The sequence below is a fragment of the Carcharodon carcharias genome, chromosome 14 (genome assembly GCF_017639515.1).
Source record: "Carcharodon carcharias isolate sCarCar2 chromosome 14, sCarCar2.pri, whole genome shotgun sequence".
In the NCBI taxonomy this organism is placed as follows: Eukaryota; Metazoa; Chordata; class Chondrichthyes; order Lamniformes; family Lamnidae; genus Carcharodon; species Carcharodon carcharias.
This window is the reverse complement of record NC_054480.1, coordinates 124,005,671-124,019,687: the sequence shown is the minus strand read 5'-3', so window position 1 is coordinate 124,019,687 and position 14,017 is coordinate 124,005,671. Positions and strand designations below refer to the sequence as shown.

The following is a 14,017-nucleotide window of genomic DNA, read 5'->3' as shown; positions in this document are numbered from 1 at the left end:
AGGGCAAAATTTTTTAGCTTGGCGGACATGGGCACGCCCAGCCCACTGAGCGTGAAATGACACGCGTTGACATCGGGCGAGCTTCCCCACGTCATTGCGCATTCGTGCGATATTTTGATCGGCGGGCACGTGCCTGAGTTGGCAGCACCCCCGCTGATAATTAAAAGGCCTGTTAAGGCCATTAAGTTATCAGTTAAGTTAAAATTTTCACTGCCAGTCCAGCCTTAGAGTTGGCGGGCAGGCGAAAAGGCCAAGCAGCCTTTGCACTTTTTAGGAAAACTCTTCCAGGGGCGGGATGAGGTTTCCTAAAGCAAATAAAAAAAATAAACATTTTTTAATCTTAATCACAAGAGGGGACATATTTTATTACATTTTTAATTTCTTTATTTTTTTTTATATATAATTCATCCCCCTGAGGCAGCTCTGTGCCTCAGGGAGATTATCAAACAGGCGCATGCGCCAAGTTCGCGCTCGTTCTGCTCGCAATCCCTCCCCTGTCCACACAGGCAGCACTGAGCACTGCTGCTCGTAGGTGGGCCTTAATTGGCCCGCCATCATGAAATCGCAGTCCGGCCCCGATTGCAAGCAGCAGTTGGCAACCCAACCACCCCCACCCGGCCCCCCAACAAAGGCTAAGTTCTGTCCATAGAGTTAAACTTCACAGAAACAGGCCCATTGTGTCCATGCTGGCCATCAAGTGCCTATCTATTCTAATCCCATTTTCCAGCACTTGGCCCTTAGCCCTGTATGCTAAGGCGTTTCAAGTGCTCATCTAAATACTTCTTAAATGTTGTGAGGGTTTCTGCCTCAGGCAGTGTGTTCCAGATTCCAACCACCCTCTGAGTGAAAAAAATTTCCTCAAATCCCCTCTAAACCTCCTGCCCCTTACCTTAAATCTATGCCTCCCTGGTTATTGACACCTCCACTAAAGGGAAAAATTTCTTCCTCTCTACGCCCCCTCATAATTTTGTATACCCCTATCAGGTTCCCCCCCCCTCAGCCTTCTCTGCTCTAAGGAAAACAACCGCAGCCTATCCAGTCTCTCTTCATAGCTGAAACGCTCCAGCCCAGTCAACATCCTGGTGAATCTCCTCTGCACCCTCTCCAGGTCAATCACATCCTTCCTATTGCATGGTGACCAGAATTGCACACAGTGCTCCAGCTGTAGCCTAACTAGTGTAGCTCCAACATAACCTCCCTGCTCTTATATTCTATGCCTCAGCTAATAAAGGCAAGTATCCCATATGCCTTTTTAACCACCTTATCTACTTGTGCTGCTGCCATCAGGGATCTATGGACATGTACACCCGGGTCCCTCTGATCCTCTGTACTTCCTAGGGCCCTACCGTTCATTTTTTTTTTATTTGTTCATGGGATGTGGGCGTCACTGGCTAGGCCAGCATTTATTGCCCTTCCCTAATTGCCCTTGTTCAGAGGGCATCAAAGAGTCAGCTGCATTTCTGTGTGTCTGGAGTCATGTGGAGGCCAGACCAGGTAAGGATGGCAGATTTCCTTCACTGAAGGACATTAGTGAACCTGATCGGTTTTTACAACAATCTGCAATGGTTTCATGGTCATCATCAGACTTTTAATTCTAGATTTTTATTGAATTCAAATTTCACCATCTGCTGTGGTGCAATTCGAACCCAGGTCCCGAAAGAATTACCCTGGGTCTCTGAAATACTAGTCAGCGACAATACCACTACGCCACCACTTCCCCTAAGCTGTGAGTATTCCTTTGCCGTGTTACTCGTCCCAAAATGCATCACGTATCACCTACATCTCCAATGCTTCTGGAATGTTCTGTTGGGGCTGGAGCTACAAGGCTGTCAGTGTAATGGTGTTTTGGAGAGGGCTAGAGTGTTTCTGGGACCCCGTCTAGCATCAGAGCTACCACACCCCGAGACCCTTGTTGAAGCTTGGTGTCAGAATCTGAATGCACAAATCAGAGAGAGATGGTGGGGGGGCAGGGGGTTGCAGAATTTTAATTATGAAAACGTTATCTTCCCCAGGTGACAGAATCAACAATTTCCTAACCCTTTTCAGCCCTCAAAACAGACACATTCCCAAATTGCTCTGCTATGTTTAACAATGGGTCTCCCAATCCTGACCCCCTCAGCAGGGTTGACAGGAATAAGTGCAAGGACTGGATCTCACCCCCTCCCCCAGTACTGTCAGAGGGTCAGCACTGAGGGAGCGCCGCACTGTCGGAGGGTCAGTATTGAGGGAGTGTTGCCCTGTCGGAGGGTCAGTACTGAGGGAGTGTTGCCCTGTCGGAGGGTCAGTACTGAGGGAGTGTTGCCCTGTCGGAGGGTCAGTACTGAGGGAGTGCTGCACTGTCGGAGGGTCAGTACTGAGGGAGTGTTGCACTGTTGGAGGGTCAGTACTGAGGGAATGCTGCACTGTCGGAGTGTCAGTACTGAGGGAGTGTTGCATTGTCGGAGGGTCAGTACTGAGGGAGTGCCGCACTGTCAGAGACACTTCCACAGTACTGACTGGAATGAGGTTCAAAACCATAACCTTGATATACTGAGATATCAGTGCTACCTGCTAAGTTATGATTGGTCAAGCTGCAAATGGGGTTGATGCAAAATCAGCTTTAACCGGGTGTCCATTGAAGAGCCCAACTAATCTTAAAAAGTTGTGAACTAATTCTAACCCCAATTTCCAATTCCCAATTTGCAACTACAAAATGTAAAGGAAGACTAAACAGATTCATGGACACTGATTTAAAATAAAACATCTGAAACATTTTTTCTTTGGATCTTTGGTGCACCCCTGCACCCCTTACCCCCAAGGATCTATCCTTGGTCCTCACCTATTTATCATCCACATTCTGCCCTTTGACAACATTATCTAGTTTTCAGATGTATGCTGACCTCAGCTCTACCTCACCACCACCTCTCTTGACTCCTCCACTATCTCAAAATTATCAGACTGCTTATCAACATCAGTATTGGATGAGGTGAAAATGAAGTATTGGGAAGACTGAAGCCAACGTCTTTGGTTCCCTGTCACAAAATCCATTCTTTAGCCACTGTCTCTATCCCTATCCCTCATAACCGTCTGAGGCTGAACCTGTCAGTTTGCAACTTTGGAGTCATATTTAACCCCAAGATGGTCTTCTAACTTCATATCCAAATCCACGATCACTACCACCTAGAAGGACAAGGGCAGCACCTGGATGTTCCCCTCCAAGTCATTCACCATCCTGACTTGGAAATATATGTCCATTCCTCCACTGTCCCTGGGTCAAAATCCTGGAACTCCCTAACAGCACTGTGGGTGTATCTACACCATATGGACTTGCAGCAGTTCAAGAAGGCAGCTCACTACCACCTTCTCAAGGGCAACCAGGGATGGGCAATAAATGCTGGCCCAGCCAGTGAAGCCCACATCCTGTGAATGAATAAAAAAAAACCTGCACTGTCACTAAGAATGCCTATTTCCACCCCTGTCACAGTGCCCACTCTGCCACTTTCATCTCATGCCATTTTTACCTTTAGACTTGACTATTCCAATGCACTCCTGGCTGCTCTCCCACCTTCCACCGTCCATAAACTTGAGATCATGTAAAACTCTGCGGTCCATGTCCCAACTCATATCAAGTCCCATTTGTCCATCACCCCCAGTATATGCTAACCCACCTTGGCTATGGTCCAGGAATGCCTCAATTTTAAAATTATGATCCTGGCTTTCAAATCTCTCCATTATCTCACCCCTCCCTATCTCTGTGATCTCATCCAGTGCCACAACCCTCCAAAAGTCTCTTTGCTCTTCCAGCTATGGCCTCTTTTTCATCCCTGATTTTGATCACTCCACTATTGATGGCTATGCTTTCAGCTGCCTAGGCCCTAAGCTCTGGAATTTCCTCCCCAAATGTCTCTTGTCTCTTTACCTGCTTTTCCTCCTTTAAGGCACTCCTTAAAACTTACCTCTTTGGCCAAGCTTTTGGTCATCTGATCTAATTTTTTTTCGTCTTCATTCACAAGATGTTGGAATCACTGGCAAGGCCAGCGTTTATTGCCCATCCCTAATTGCCCTTGAGAAGGTTATGCTGAACTGTCATCTTAAGTAAAACTGAGTGGCTTACTTGGCCATTTCAGAGGGCAGTTAGGGGTCAACCACATTGCTGTGGGTTTGGAGTCACATGTAGGCCAGACCAGTAAGGATGACAGATTTCCTTCCCGAAAGAGCATTAGTGAACCAGATGCATTTTTACACCAGATAAAAACAAAAAAACTGAGGATGCTGGAAATCCAAAACAAAAACAGAATTACCTGGAAAAACTCAGCAGGTCTGGCAATTTTCTTCGCCGCTGTTGCCGCCAGACCTGCTGAGTTTTTCCAGGTAATTCTGTTTTTGTTTTGCATTTTTACACCAGACTGTTACTGATGTGTTTTTTCATTTTAGATTTATTTAATTTAAATTTTAGAAGTTTAAATTTCCCAGCTGTTATGATGGGATATGAACTCTAAGGCTGTATATTATTCGTCTAGGCCTCTACATTTATTAGATGTATAATAATCTAACTATTATACATCTATTATATGTATTATTAACCACTATTTTACTACATTGGAGCCTTAACGTGGCTTGATGTCAATTTTTTTTGATAACATACCATGTGAAACACCTTGGAACATGTTACTACGTTAAAGGTGCTATATATATGCAAATTGTTGCTATTTCTCGTTGCACTTTTTATCTCAGGTGAAGTCAACCCGCCGGAACTAAAGTTCCGCTCCCGGTTTCCCGGAGGGGGGGACGGGGCTTCCGGTGACACTAGTTGCTGCCCCGCACAAAAATGGCGGCGGCGGTGGTTTCCAGTCGGACGGAGCCGCTCTTGGAGCCTCCTGTCCCGGCCGCTCTCACACCCACACTCCGGGAGGCGCTGCTCAAGATCCTGGAGAACAGGCCTGAGGATCCCGTCTCTTTTCTGAGCGAATATTTCGAAAACCTGGCGGCGGCCTCGGAGGGAGCGGCGGAGAAAGCTGCCCCGAAACAGCAGCAGGTACGCGGACCGCGGGAGTAACCGAGCCCGAGGCCTCGTCCACTGAACCAGAGCCTTCACCACATGAAACACGGGCGCCCGGAATCTCCCTCCAGGGGCGTGATGGCATCCACGGTAGAATAGCCGATGGCCTCACTGCATTGGTTCCGGCGGAGTGGGGCGTCAGTGAGTGTTGTGGAGGCTGGGGGATCGGTGAATGTCCGGGGGGCTGCGGGTCAGGGGGTCGGGGTCAATGGTGGTGTGAGGGGTTGGTGAGTGCCAGGGGAGTCATTGGGTGTTTTGTGGGATGGTGATGGTTGGTGTGTCGTGGAGGGTTGTGGATGTCGAGGGGGGTTAGCAGGTGCAGGAGGTGTCAGTGGGTATCGGGTTGTAGTTGAATTTGGAGAGTAACCGAACCTCCTTTGCTTTCTGTATAGGAGCTTGTCCCCAGAGCCTTGAAGCAGTTGCTGCTTTGTCACTACAGCAGACCGGCCTTCAGCAGGAACCTGGCTTCGGCTTTCCAGATCCTCAGCTCCCCCATCGGTAAGAAGAAGAAAGCTGGCCTGAAGGGTCGAGCCTACACCGAGCTCCTGAAACAGATCTGTGCAGATGCCCAGCTCTCATCCTGCTCCCTGATCCACAAACTGCAATGCTGGGATCATGAGGCTGTTCCTTTCGGTGTCTTCAGACACGGGGTTTTAACCTGCCTCATCTTCTTGGAGTTTGTGAAGATTTCCGGCAGATTGTTTGATGTGGTTGCTGATTCTGACGAGGCTGATCGGACATTGTGTCAGGTTCTGCTTGAAGCTCTGAAAGATGCAGTCAGCATCGGAGACTCCTCCAGCTCTGTCGGGTATCTCGATGCTGGCTCAAAGCTGGCTCCTGACCAGCTTGGACAGGCAATGGAAAGAGCATTGAGGCTCCAGAAAAATGAATCGATTCCGTCAATATCCAAGGAAGAGTTCATCCTGCTCACTGCTCCTCTCTTCATTGAGAAAGTAAAACCTGTCTGTTGATTCTCAATGTACAAAAACAGGCAGTGGACACACTGACCACAGAATGGCCAAGATCCAACCGAATAAGTCCCTCCACAGCCTGTTTCTCATGGTGCTGGCTCATTGTTACCTGCCTCAACACACAATGCATTGTTACAGATGCAGACTGCAGGGAGGCAAGTTCCCTCGTGCCCTATCCCTCAGATCCCCCCTCTGTCCAGCCATCCTGCTCATCCCTGTGCCCATTTTGACTTTGTTTCCTTTGCTATGTGCTTGCTATAGAGGCAGTTTATTCAATGTTCCTGCATTGTTCGTGTTGCTTGATGTCTCCCCACTTCCACCTCCCACCAGCCAGAGATAGTCCAAGTCTGTGTCAGTGCTGCACTGTCTCCCTGTCTCAGACTGCAGACTGCTCTTGTCTTGTCCAGCTTGAATATCTGAGGCATAAACAGCAGGAATTGGCAGCATATTCAGCTCTAGGGATTGAATTCACACACACCCCCTCACCTTGGGGAACTGGATATGGAGCAGGAGTCAGAATGCTGGCTGATTTTGTTCTTCTGCTTCCTATGCAAAGGGTGCAGCCCCTGACTCTGTGTTTAGGGTTCTCGCAGTATAGTGCAGCAATTTGAAACTGGGTCTGTATTACATGGATAGTGAGCTACTGCTGCTCCGCATTCACTTTGTTTGTCTGTTATTGAGGATTATCGAGTGCCTGGTTATATCCTGCTTTGTATCAGTATTGGATCTAGCACTTCGATTGGATATAGCACTCTTTGCTGTGCTAAACAGTCAAATTAAAACATAACCTGATCCAGTCACAGTTCTTGTAATCATTCAGTTCCATTTCCCATACTCAGCAGTCTTTGGACACCGTATTCAGAGCCAGAATGTCACTGAAAGTATTTTGTACACAGGATGTTCTTGGTGGAATGCAGTGATGTTATTTTGTTTCAGTCTGTACCCCTGGAGCTGTGTGTCTTAAGTTGTGGTACAGATCAGACAGCTGAGAACCTTTCACCACAGGGCAAAAATCGTGAATCAGCTCATAATGGCAACCTGGCATTAAAGCAAAATTCTGTTCTTAAACTAGGCACAGCCACTCTAGCCTTCAGTGAGATTATTGTTGATCTGTGATCTCACTTCATATGTTCATCATTGGCACAAAATTCCTTCATGGCTTTGATTTATAAGATTCTATTAACCTTGGATTAAAAGTTAACAATTCATCTAGCATCAATTGCCATTTGCAAAGAGCGTTCCAAACTTCTACCACCCTTTGTGTGAAGAAGTGTTTCCAAATTTCATTCTGGAAGGGTCTGGCTCTAATTTTTAGACAAATTTTTAGTCATATTCTCTCCAAGCAGCAGAAATAGTTTCTCTCTATCTACCCTTTCTGTTCCTCTTAATATCTTGTAAACTCAATCAAAGTTAATCTACTGCATTCCAGGGAATACAACCCTCTAAATTAATGCTTGGAATCCAGGTACCATTGTGGTAAATCTATGCTACACTGCCTCCAATTAAGTCAAATAATTCAGAGTCTTTTCATTCACAATAACAACGTTTTAATGCAGACATTTTATCTAGGATGTGTACCAAGGTGGGGAATAGTCCTGAAGTCACAACAGAGAGTGTGTCAGCAACTGCTGTCAGCTTGGTGACTGCCTTGCTGCTCTGAAGAGGGAGCTCAGAATTGAGGGTCTTTTATTTCAAAAATTATGCATATATAATACCAAGCTCCAGTGACTTGCATTACTTGAGACTTGCTGAATGTTTCTAAACATGTGAATGGAATTATAGACCTTGTGATCAATTCTGACCATATTGGATTTGACTTATTTCTGTCTATCCAGCACGTCATCAAACCAGCGTTTTATACGTTCCTTCCCTGCTCGCCTCAATGATCTGTGTCTGCCCTCCTCACGCAGCTGTTGTCGCCGAGTGCTTCGTCGTCCAAGTTCTAACCTGCTGCTATTCAAAAGTGCTGCATTTGGCCTTGGGCTGTCTCTGCCTGGCATTCCTTTGGTGAAGTCAGTCCTAGGAGTCTGAAACATTAGGTTTGGAGTCTTTTGTGCACTCTGCACAGTTGCCCCTCCCCAAGAGGCTCTGCGACTTGGTGGAGGGATTGAAAGAGCTGTTGATTCCATGACACGCTCTGGAGGCGTTTGGAGAAATGAGTGAAAATCATACTTGTCAAGACTGTCAGTATCATCCAATTCCAAACCTAATGAAGCCAGGATCCTATCTCCAGCCCACTCCCACCAAGCCAAGAACATATTTGCAACAAATATTCTCCAGTCTGGGAACAACAGTATTAATAGATGCCATATAGCCATTCTATGTTTTCTTCCCCCAACCAGCTGAGATGCTCTGCTCCATCACATCTCATTTAAAGACTAAATGTGAATGAGGTGAAATCAGTTGAATTTGAATGACCATCATTTGCCGCAGTCATAATGTTGGTGTGATGTCGTACTGGATTAAATCATTGGAGGGGGAGAGCCACACACAACCAAAATTTTGATTAAAAACTTGAAGTTGATTTCAAAATGTGGGGAACAGGAAGTTCTCTAAGCTTGGTGGAACTGAGAGCAGCAGCATAATGAGAGCACTCATACCCAAATTCCCATCTGAAATATTCCAATCCCTGAGGTGGATTATACAAAAAGTAGAGTACATGGGGGAAAACACCAATTAACACAAGCCCTTGATTAGACTCGAGTCTGTAACTCACTCCCGGGTCTCTGTAATTCTATATACAAACCACCCAAATCCCTCGATTAGATTCCAGTCTGTAACTCTGTCCCAGGAATCTTTTTTGTATTTATTCATGGAATATGGGTGTCGCTGGCTGGGCCAGCATTTACTGTCCATCACTAGTTGCCCTTGAGAAGGTGGTGGTGAGCTGCCTTCTTGAACCGCTGCAGTCCGTTTGGTGTGGGTACACCCACAGTGCTGTTGGGGAGGGAGTTCCAGGATTTTGATCCAATGACAGTGAAGGAAGGACGATATATTTCCAAGTCAGGATGGTGAGCGGCTTGGAGAGAAACTTTCAGGTGGTGGTGTTCCCATCTATCTGCTGGCCTTGTCCTTCTAGGTGGTTATGGTTGTGGGTTTGGAAGATGCTGCCTATGGAGCCTTGGTGAATTTCGGCAGTGCAGGAATTGCTACTGTGCTGGGATGGTGGAGGGAGTGAATGTTTGTGGATGTGGTGCCAATCAAGCAGGCTGCTTTGTCCTGGACTGTGTCAAGCTTCTTGAGTGTTGTTGGAGCTGCACTCATCCAGGCAAGTGGGGAGTATTCCATCACACTCCTGATTTGTGCCTTGTAGATGATGGAGAGGCTTTGGGAGTCAGGAGGTGAGTTACTCGCCGAAAGATTCCTAGCCTCTGACCTGCTCTTGTAGCCACAGTATTTATATGGCTAGTTCAGTTTCTGGTCAATGGTAACCCCCAGGATGTTGATAGTGGGGGATTCAGCGATGGCAATGCCATTAAATGTCACAGGGCGATGGTCAGATTCTCTCTTGTTGGAGATGATCATTGCCTGGCACTTGTGTCGCGCGAATGTTAATGCCACTTGTCAGCCCAAGCTGGATACAGTCTAGGTCTAGCTGCATTTGGACATGGACAGTTTCAGTATCTCAGGAGTCGTGAATGGTGCTGAACATTGTGCAATCATCATCTAACATCCCCACTTCTGACCTTCTGATGGAAGGAAGATCATTCATAAAGCAGCTGAAGATGGTTGGGCCCAGGACACTACCCTGAGGAATTCTTGCAGTGATGTCCTGGAGCTGAGATGACTGACCTCTAACAACCACGACCATTTTCCTTTGTGCTAAGTACGGAGAGATTTCCCCCTGATTCCCATTGATTCCAGTTTTGGCTCCTTGATGTCACGTTCAGTCAAATGCAGCCTTGATGGCAAGGGCAGTCACTTTCACCTCATCTCAGGAGTTCAGCTCTTCTGTTTGAGCCAAGGCTGTACTGAAGTCAGGAGCTGAGTGGTCCTGGCAGAACCCAAACTGGGCGTCAGTGAGCAGGCTATTGCTAAGCAAGTGCCACTTGATAGCACTATTGATGACCCCTTCCATAACTTTACTGATGATTGAGAGTAGACTGATGGGGTGGTAATTGGCTGAGTTGGATTTGCCCTGCATTTTGTGTACAGGACATACCTGGGCAATTTTCCACATAGCCTGGTTGACGCCAGTGTTATAGCTGTACTGGAACAACTTGGCTAGGGGCACAGCAAGTTCTGGAGCACAAGTTTTCAGTACTATTGCCGGAATGTTGTCAGGGCCCATAGCCTTTGCACTATCCAGTGCCTTCAGCCGTTTATTGATATCACGTGGAGTGAATTGAAGACTGGCATCTGTGATGCTGGGGACCTCCGGAGAAGGCCAAGATGGATCATCCACTCGGCACTTCTGGCTGGAGGTTGTTGCAAGTGCTTCAGCCTTATCTTTTGCACTGATGTGCTGCGCTCCCCCATCACTGAGGATGGGGATACTTGTGGAGCCTCCTTCTCCAGTGAGTTGTTTAATTGTCCACTATCGTTCATGACTGGATGTGGCAGGACCACAGAGCTTAGATCTGATCCGTTGGTTGTGGGATTGCTTAGCTCTGTCTATCACTTGCTATTTATGCTGATTGACACACAAGTAGTCCTGTGTTATAGCTTCACCAGGTTGACACCTCATTTTTAGGGATGCCTGGTGCTGCTCCTGGCATGCCCTCTCGCACTCTGCATTCAATTAGGGTTGATCCCCTGGCTTGATGGCAATGGTAGAGTGGGGTATATGCAGGGCCATGAGGTTGCAGATTGTGGTTGAGTATATTTCTGCTGCTGCTGATGGCCCACAGTGCCTCATTGAATGCCCAGTCTTGAGTTGCTAGTTCTGTTCAAAATCTATCCCATTTAGCACAGTGGCAGTGCCACACAACACGATGGAGGGTACCCTCAATGTGAAGGTGAGACTTCGTCTCCACAACGACTGTGCGGTGGTCACACCTACCGATACTGTCATGGACAGATGCATCTGTGGCCAACAGGTTGGTGAATTTGAGGTCAAGTATGTTTTTCCCTCTTGTTGGTTCCCTCACCGCCTGCCTCAGACCCAGTCTAGCAGCTACCGAGCCACTCTTGGTGATGGACATTGAAGTCCCCCATCAGAGTACATTCTGCGCCCTTGCCATTCTCAGTGCTTCCTCCAAGTGGTGTTCAACATGGAGGAGCACTGACTCATCAACTGAAGGAGGGTGGTACTTGGTAATCAGCAGGAGGTTTCCTTGCCCATGTTTGACCTGATGCCAGGAAACTTCATGGGGTTCGGAGTCGATGTTGAGAACTCCCAGGGAACTCCCTCTCAACTGTATACCATTGTGCTGCCTGTGGGACAGGACAAACCCAGGGATGGTGATGGTCGTGTTTGGGACATTATCTGTAAAGTATGATTCCGTGAGGAAGAATATGTCAGGCTGTTGCTCGACTGGTCTGTGAGACAGCTCTCCCAGTTTTGGCACTAGCCCCCAGTTGTTAGTAAGGACGACTTTGCAGCGTCGACAGGCCTGAGTTTGCTGTTGTTGTTTCTGGTGCCTGGGTCGTTGCCAGGTGGTCCATCTGGTTTTATTCCTTTTTTGAGACTTTGTAGCAGTTTGATACAGCTGAGTGACTTGCTAGGTCATTTCAGAGAGCACTTAAGAGTCAACCACATTGCAGTGGATCTGGAGTCACATGCTGGCCATACCAGGTAAGGCTGGCAGATTTCCTTCTCTAAAGGACATTATTTATATAATATCTTATCTATATATAAACCACCCTGAACTCCTCAATTAGATTCCAGTCTGTTACTCTGTGCTGGGTATCTGTTATTCTATATATAAACCACACTGTACCCCTCGATTAGATTCCGGTCTGTAATTCACTCCCGGGTATGTCATTCTATTTAAACCCTCTCTGAACACCTTGATTAGATTCTGGACTGTAACTCAGTCCCAGGAATCTGTTATTCTCTTTGTAAACCACCCGAATTGATTCCAGTCTGTAACTCACTCCAGTTCAAGAACCCCCCTTTCGTGTGTCTAACATATGAATATACAGATTAAGAGCAGGAGTAAGCTACTTGGCGCCTTGAGCCTGCACCGCCATTCAATAGGATCATGGCTGATCTGAATGTAACTTTAACCCCACATTCTTGCCTACTCCCAATAACCTTTTACCTCTTTGTTAATCAAGAATCTATCTAGCTCTGCCTTAAAAATATTCAAATATTCTGCTTCCACTGCCTTTTGATGTAGAATTCCTAAGATTCCCAACCATCTGAGAGAAAAAAATTCTCATCTGTCTTAAATGAGTGAGCCCATATTTTTAAACTGTGGCCCCTGGTTCTAGATTCTCCCACAACAGGAAACATCCTCTCCACATCCACCTTGTCAAGACCCCTCAGGATCTTAAAGGTTTCAATTAAGTTGCCTCTTACTCTTCCAGACTCCAGTGGATATAAGCCTAACCTGTCCAGCCTTTCCTCATAAGACAACCAGCCCATTCCTGGTATTAGTCTAGTAAACCTTCTCTGAATTGCTTCTGACACATTTACATCTTTCTTTAAATAAGGAGACCAGTACTGTACACAATACTCCAGATGTGGTCCCACCAGTGCCCTGTACAACTGCTGCATAACCTCCCTACTTTCGTAATCAATTCCCCTCACAAATGTTAACATTCTCTTAGCTTTCCTAATTACCTGCTGTATCTGCATTCTAGCCTTTTGTGATTCGTGCATTAGGACACAGTTGCCCATATTATACTCCATTTGCCAGATCTTTGCCAACCAATCTATGTCACTTTGTAAAAGCAAAATACTGCGGACGCTGGAAATCTGAAACAAAAACACAAATTGCTGGAAAATCTCAGCGGGTCTGACAGCATCTGTGGAGAGAAAAACGGTTAATGTTTCGAGTCTGTATGACTTCTTCAGAACTAAAGAGAAGTAGAAATGTGGTGAAATATATACTGTTTAAGGGGGGTAGGACAGATGAAGCTGGATAGAAGGCCAGTGATAGGTGGAGGCAAAGGAAAGATTGCAAACAGTGTCATAAACAAAAGGTCAAAGGGATGTTGACGGTGGTGATACTGGCTAAAGGAGGTGCTAATGGTGACATTAAGAGTAGAAAGCAGGTGAGTCCGTGATGTGGCCCTAATGGGGTGGGGGGAGGGGATGGTGTGGGAGAAAGTATCAAAATCGGATAAAAAGTGGGAATAAAACAATGAATGGAAATAAATTTTAAAAATAATAGAAATAGGTGGGGAAAAATGTATATATAAAAATTAAAAAATATTTTAAAAAAGGGATCAAAAAGGGGTGAGGCTGGAGGAAAGAGTTCATGATCTGAAGTTGTTGAACTCATTGTTAAGTCCAGAAGGCTGTAAAGTGCCTAGTTGGAAGATTAGGTGCTCTTCCTCCAGTTTGCATTGAGCTTCACTGGAACAATGCAGCAGGCCAAGGATGGATATGTGGACATGAGAGCAAGGTGGTGTGTTGAAATGGCAAGCGACAGGAAGGTCTGGGTCATGCTTGCGGACAGACTGAAGGTGTTCCGCAAAGCGGTCACCCAGTCTGCATTTGGTCTCTCCAATGTTGAGGAGACTGCATTGGGAGCAGTGAATGCAGTAAACTAAATTGAGGGAAGTGCAAGTGAAATGTTGCTTCACTTGAAAGGAGCGTTTGGGCCCTTGGACTGTGAGGAGGGGGGGATGTAAAGGGGCAGGTGTTGCATCTTCTGTGATTGCATGGGAAGGTGCCATGGGAGGGAGGTTGAGGTGTAGGGGGTGATGGAGGAGTGGACCAGGGTGTCCCGGAGGAAACGGTCCCTACGGAATGCCGACTGGGGGTGAAGGAAAGTTGTGTTTTGTGGTGGTATCATGCTGGAATTGGCGGCAATGGTGGATGATGATGCTTTGCGGAGGTTGGTGGGGTGAAAAGTGAGGACAAGGGGGACACTATCATGGTTCTGGGAAGGAG

General features: G+C 46.7%; 1 protein-coding gene across 1 annotated transcript; it reads left to right on the top strand.

Annotated features, from left to right (window-relative positions):
- The first annotated feature begins 4,777 nt into the window (after positions 1–4,777).
- Positions 4,778–7,804, top strand: tpgs1 (tubulin polyglutamylase complex subunit 1). The gene is made up of 2 exons (XM_041203814.1): positions 4,778–5,014; positions 5,431–7,804. Exons 1-2 carry the CDS (start codon positions 4,808–4,810, stop codon positions 6,007–6,009), a joined length of 786 nt encoding a protein of 261 aa, XP_041059748.1. The 5' UTR covers positions 4,778–4,807; the 3' UTR covers positions 6,010–7,804.
- The last annotated feature ends 6,213 nt before the right edge of the window (positions 7,805–14,017 follow it).

What these genes read in the sequence shown, in the direction of transcription:
- tpgs1 (XM_041203814.1), top strand. Translation starts at nt 4,808, where the DNA reads ATGGCGGCGGCGGTGGTTTCCAGTCGGACGGAGCCGCTCTTGGAGCCT. An exon ending in CTGCCCCGAAACAGCAGCAG is followed by an intron (nt 5,015 to 5,430) that starts GTACGCGGACCG and finishes CTTTCTGTATAG; the next exon opens with GAGCTTGTCCCCAGAGCCTT.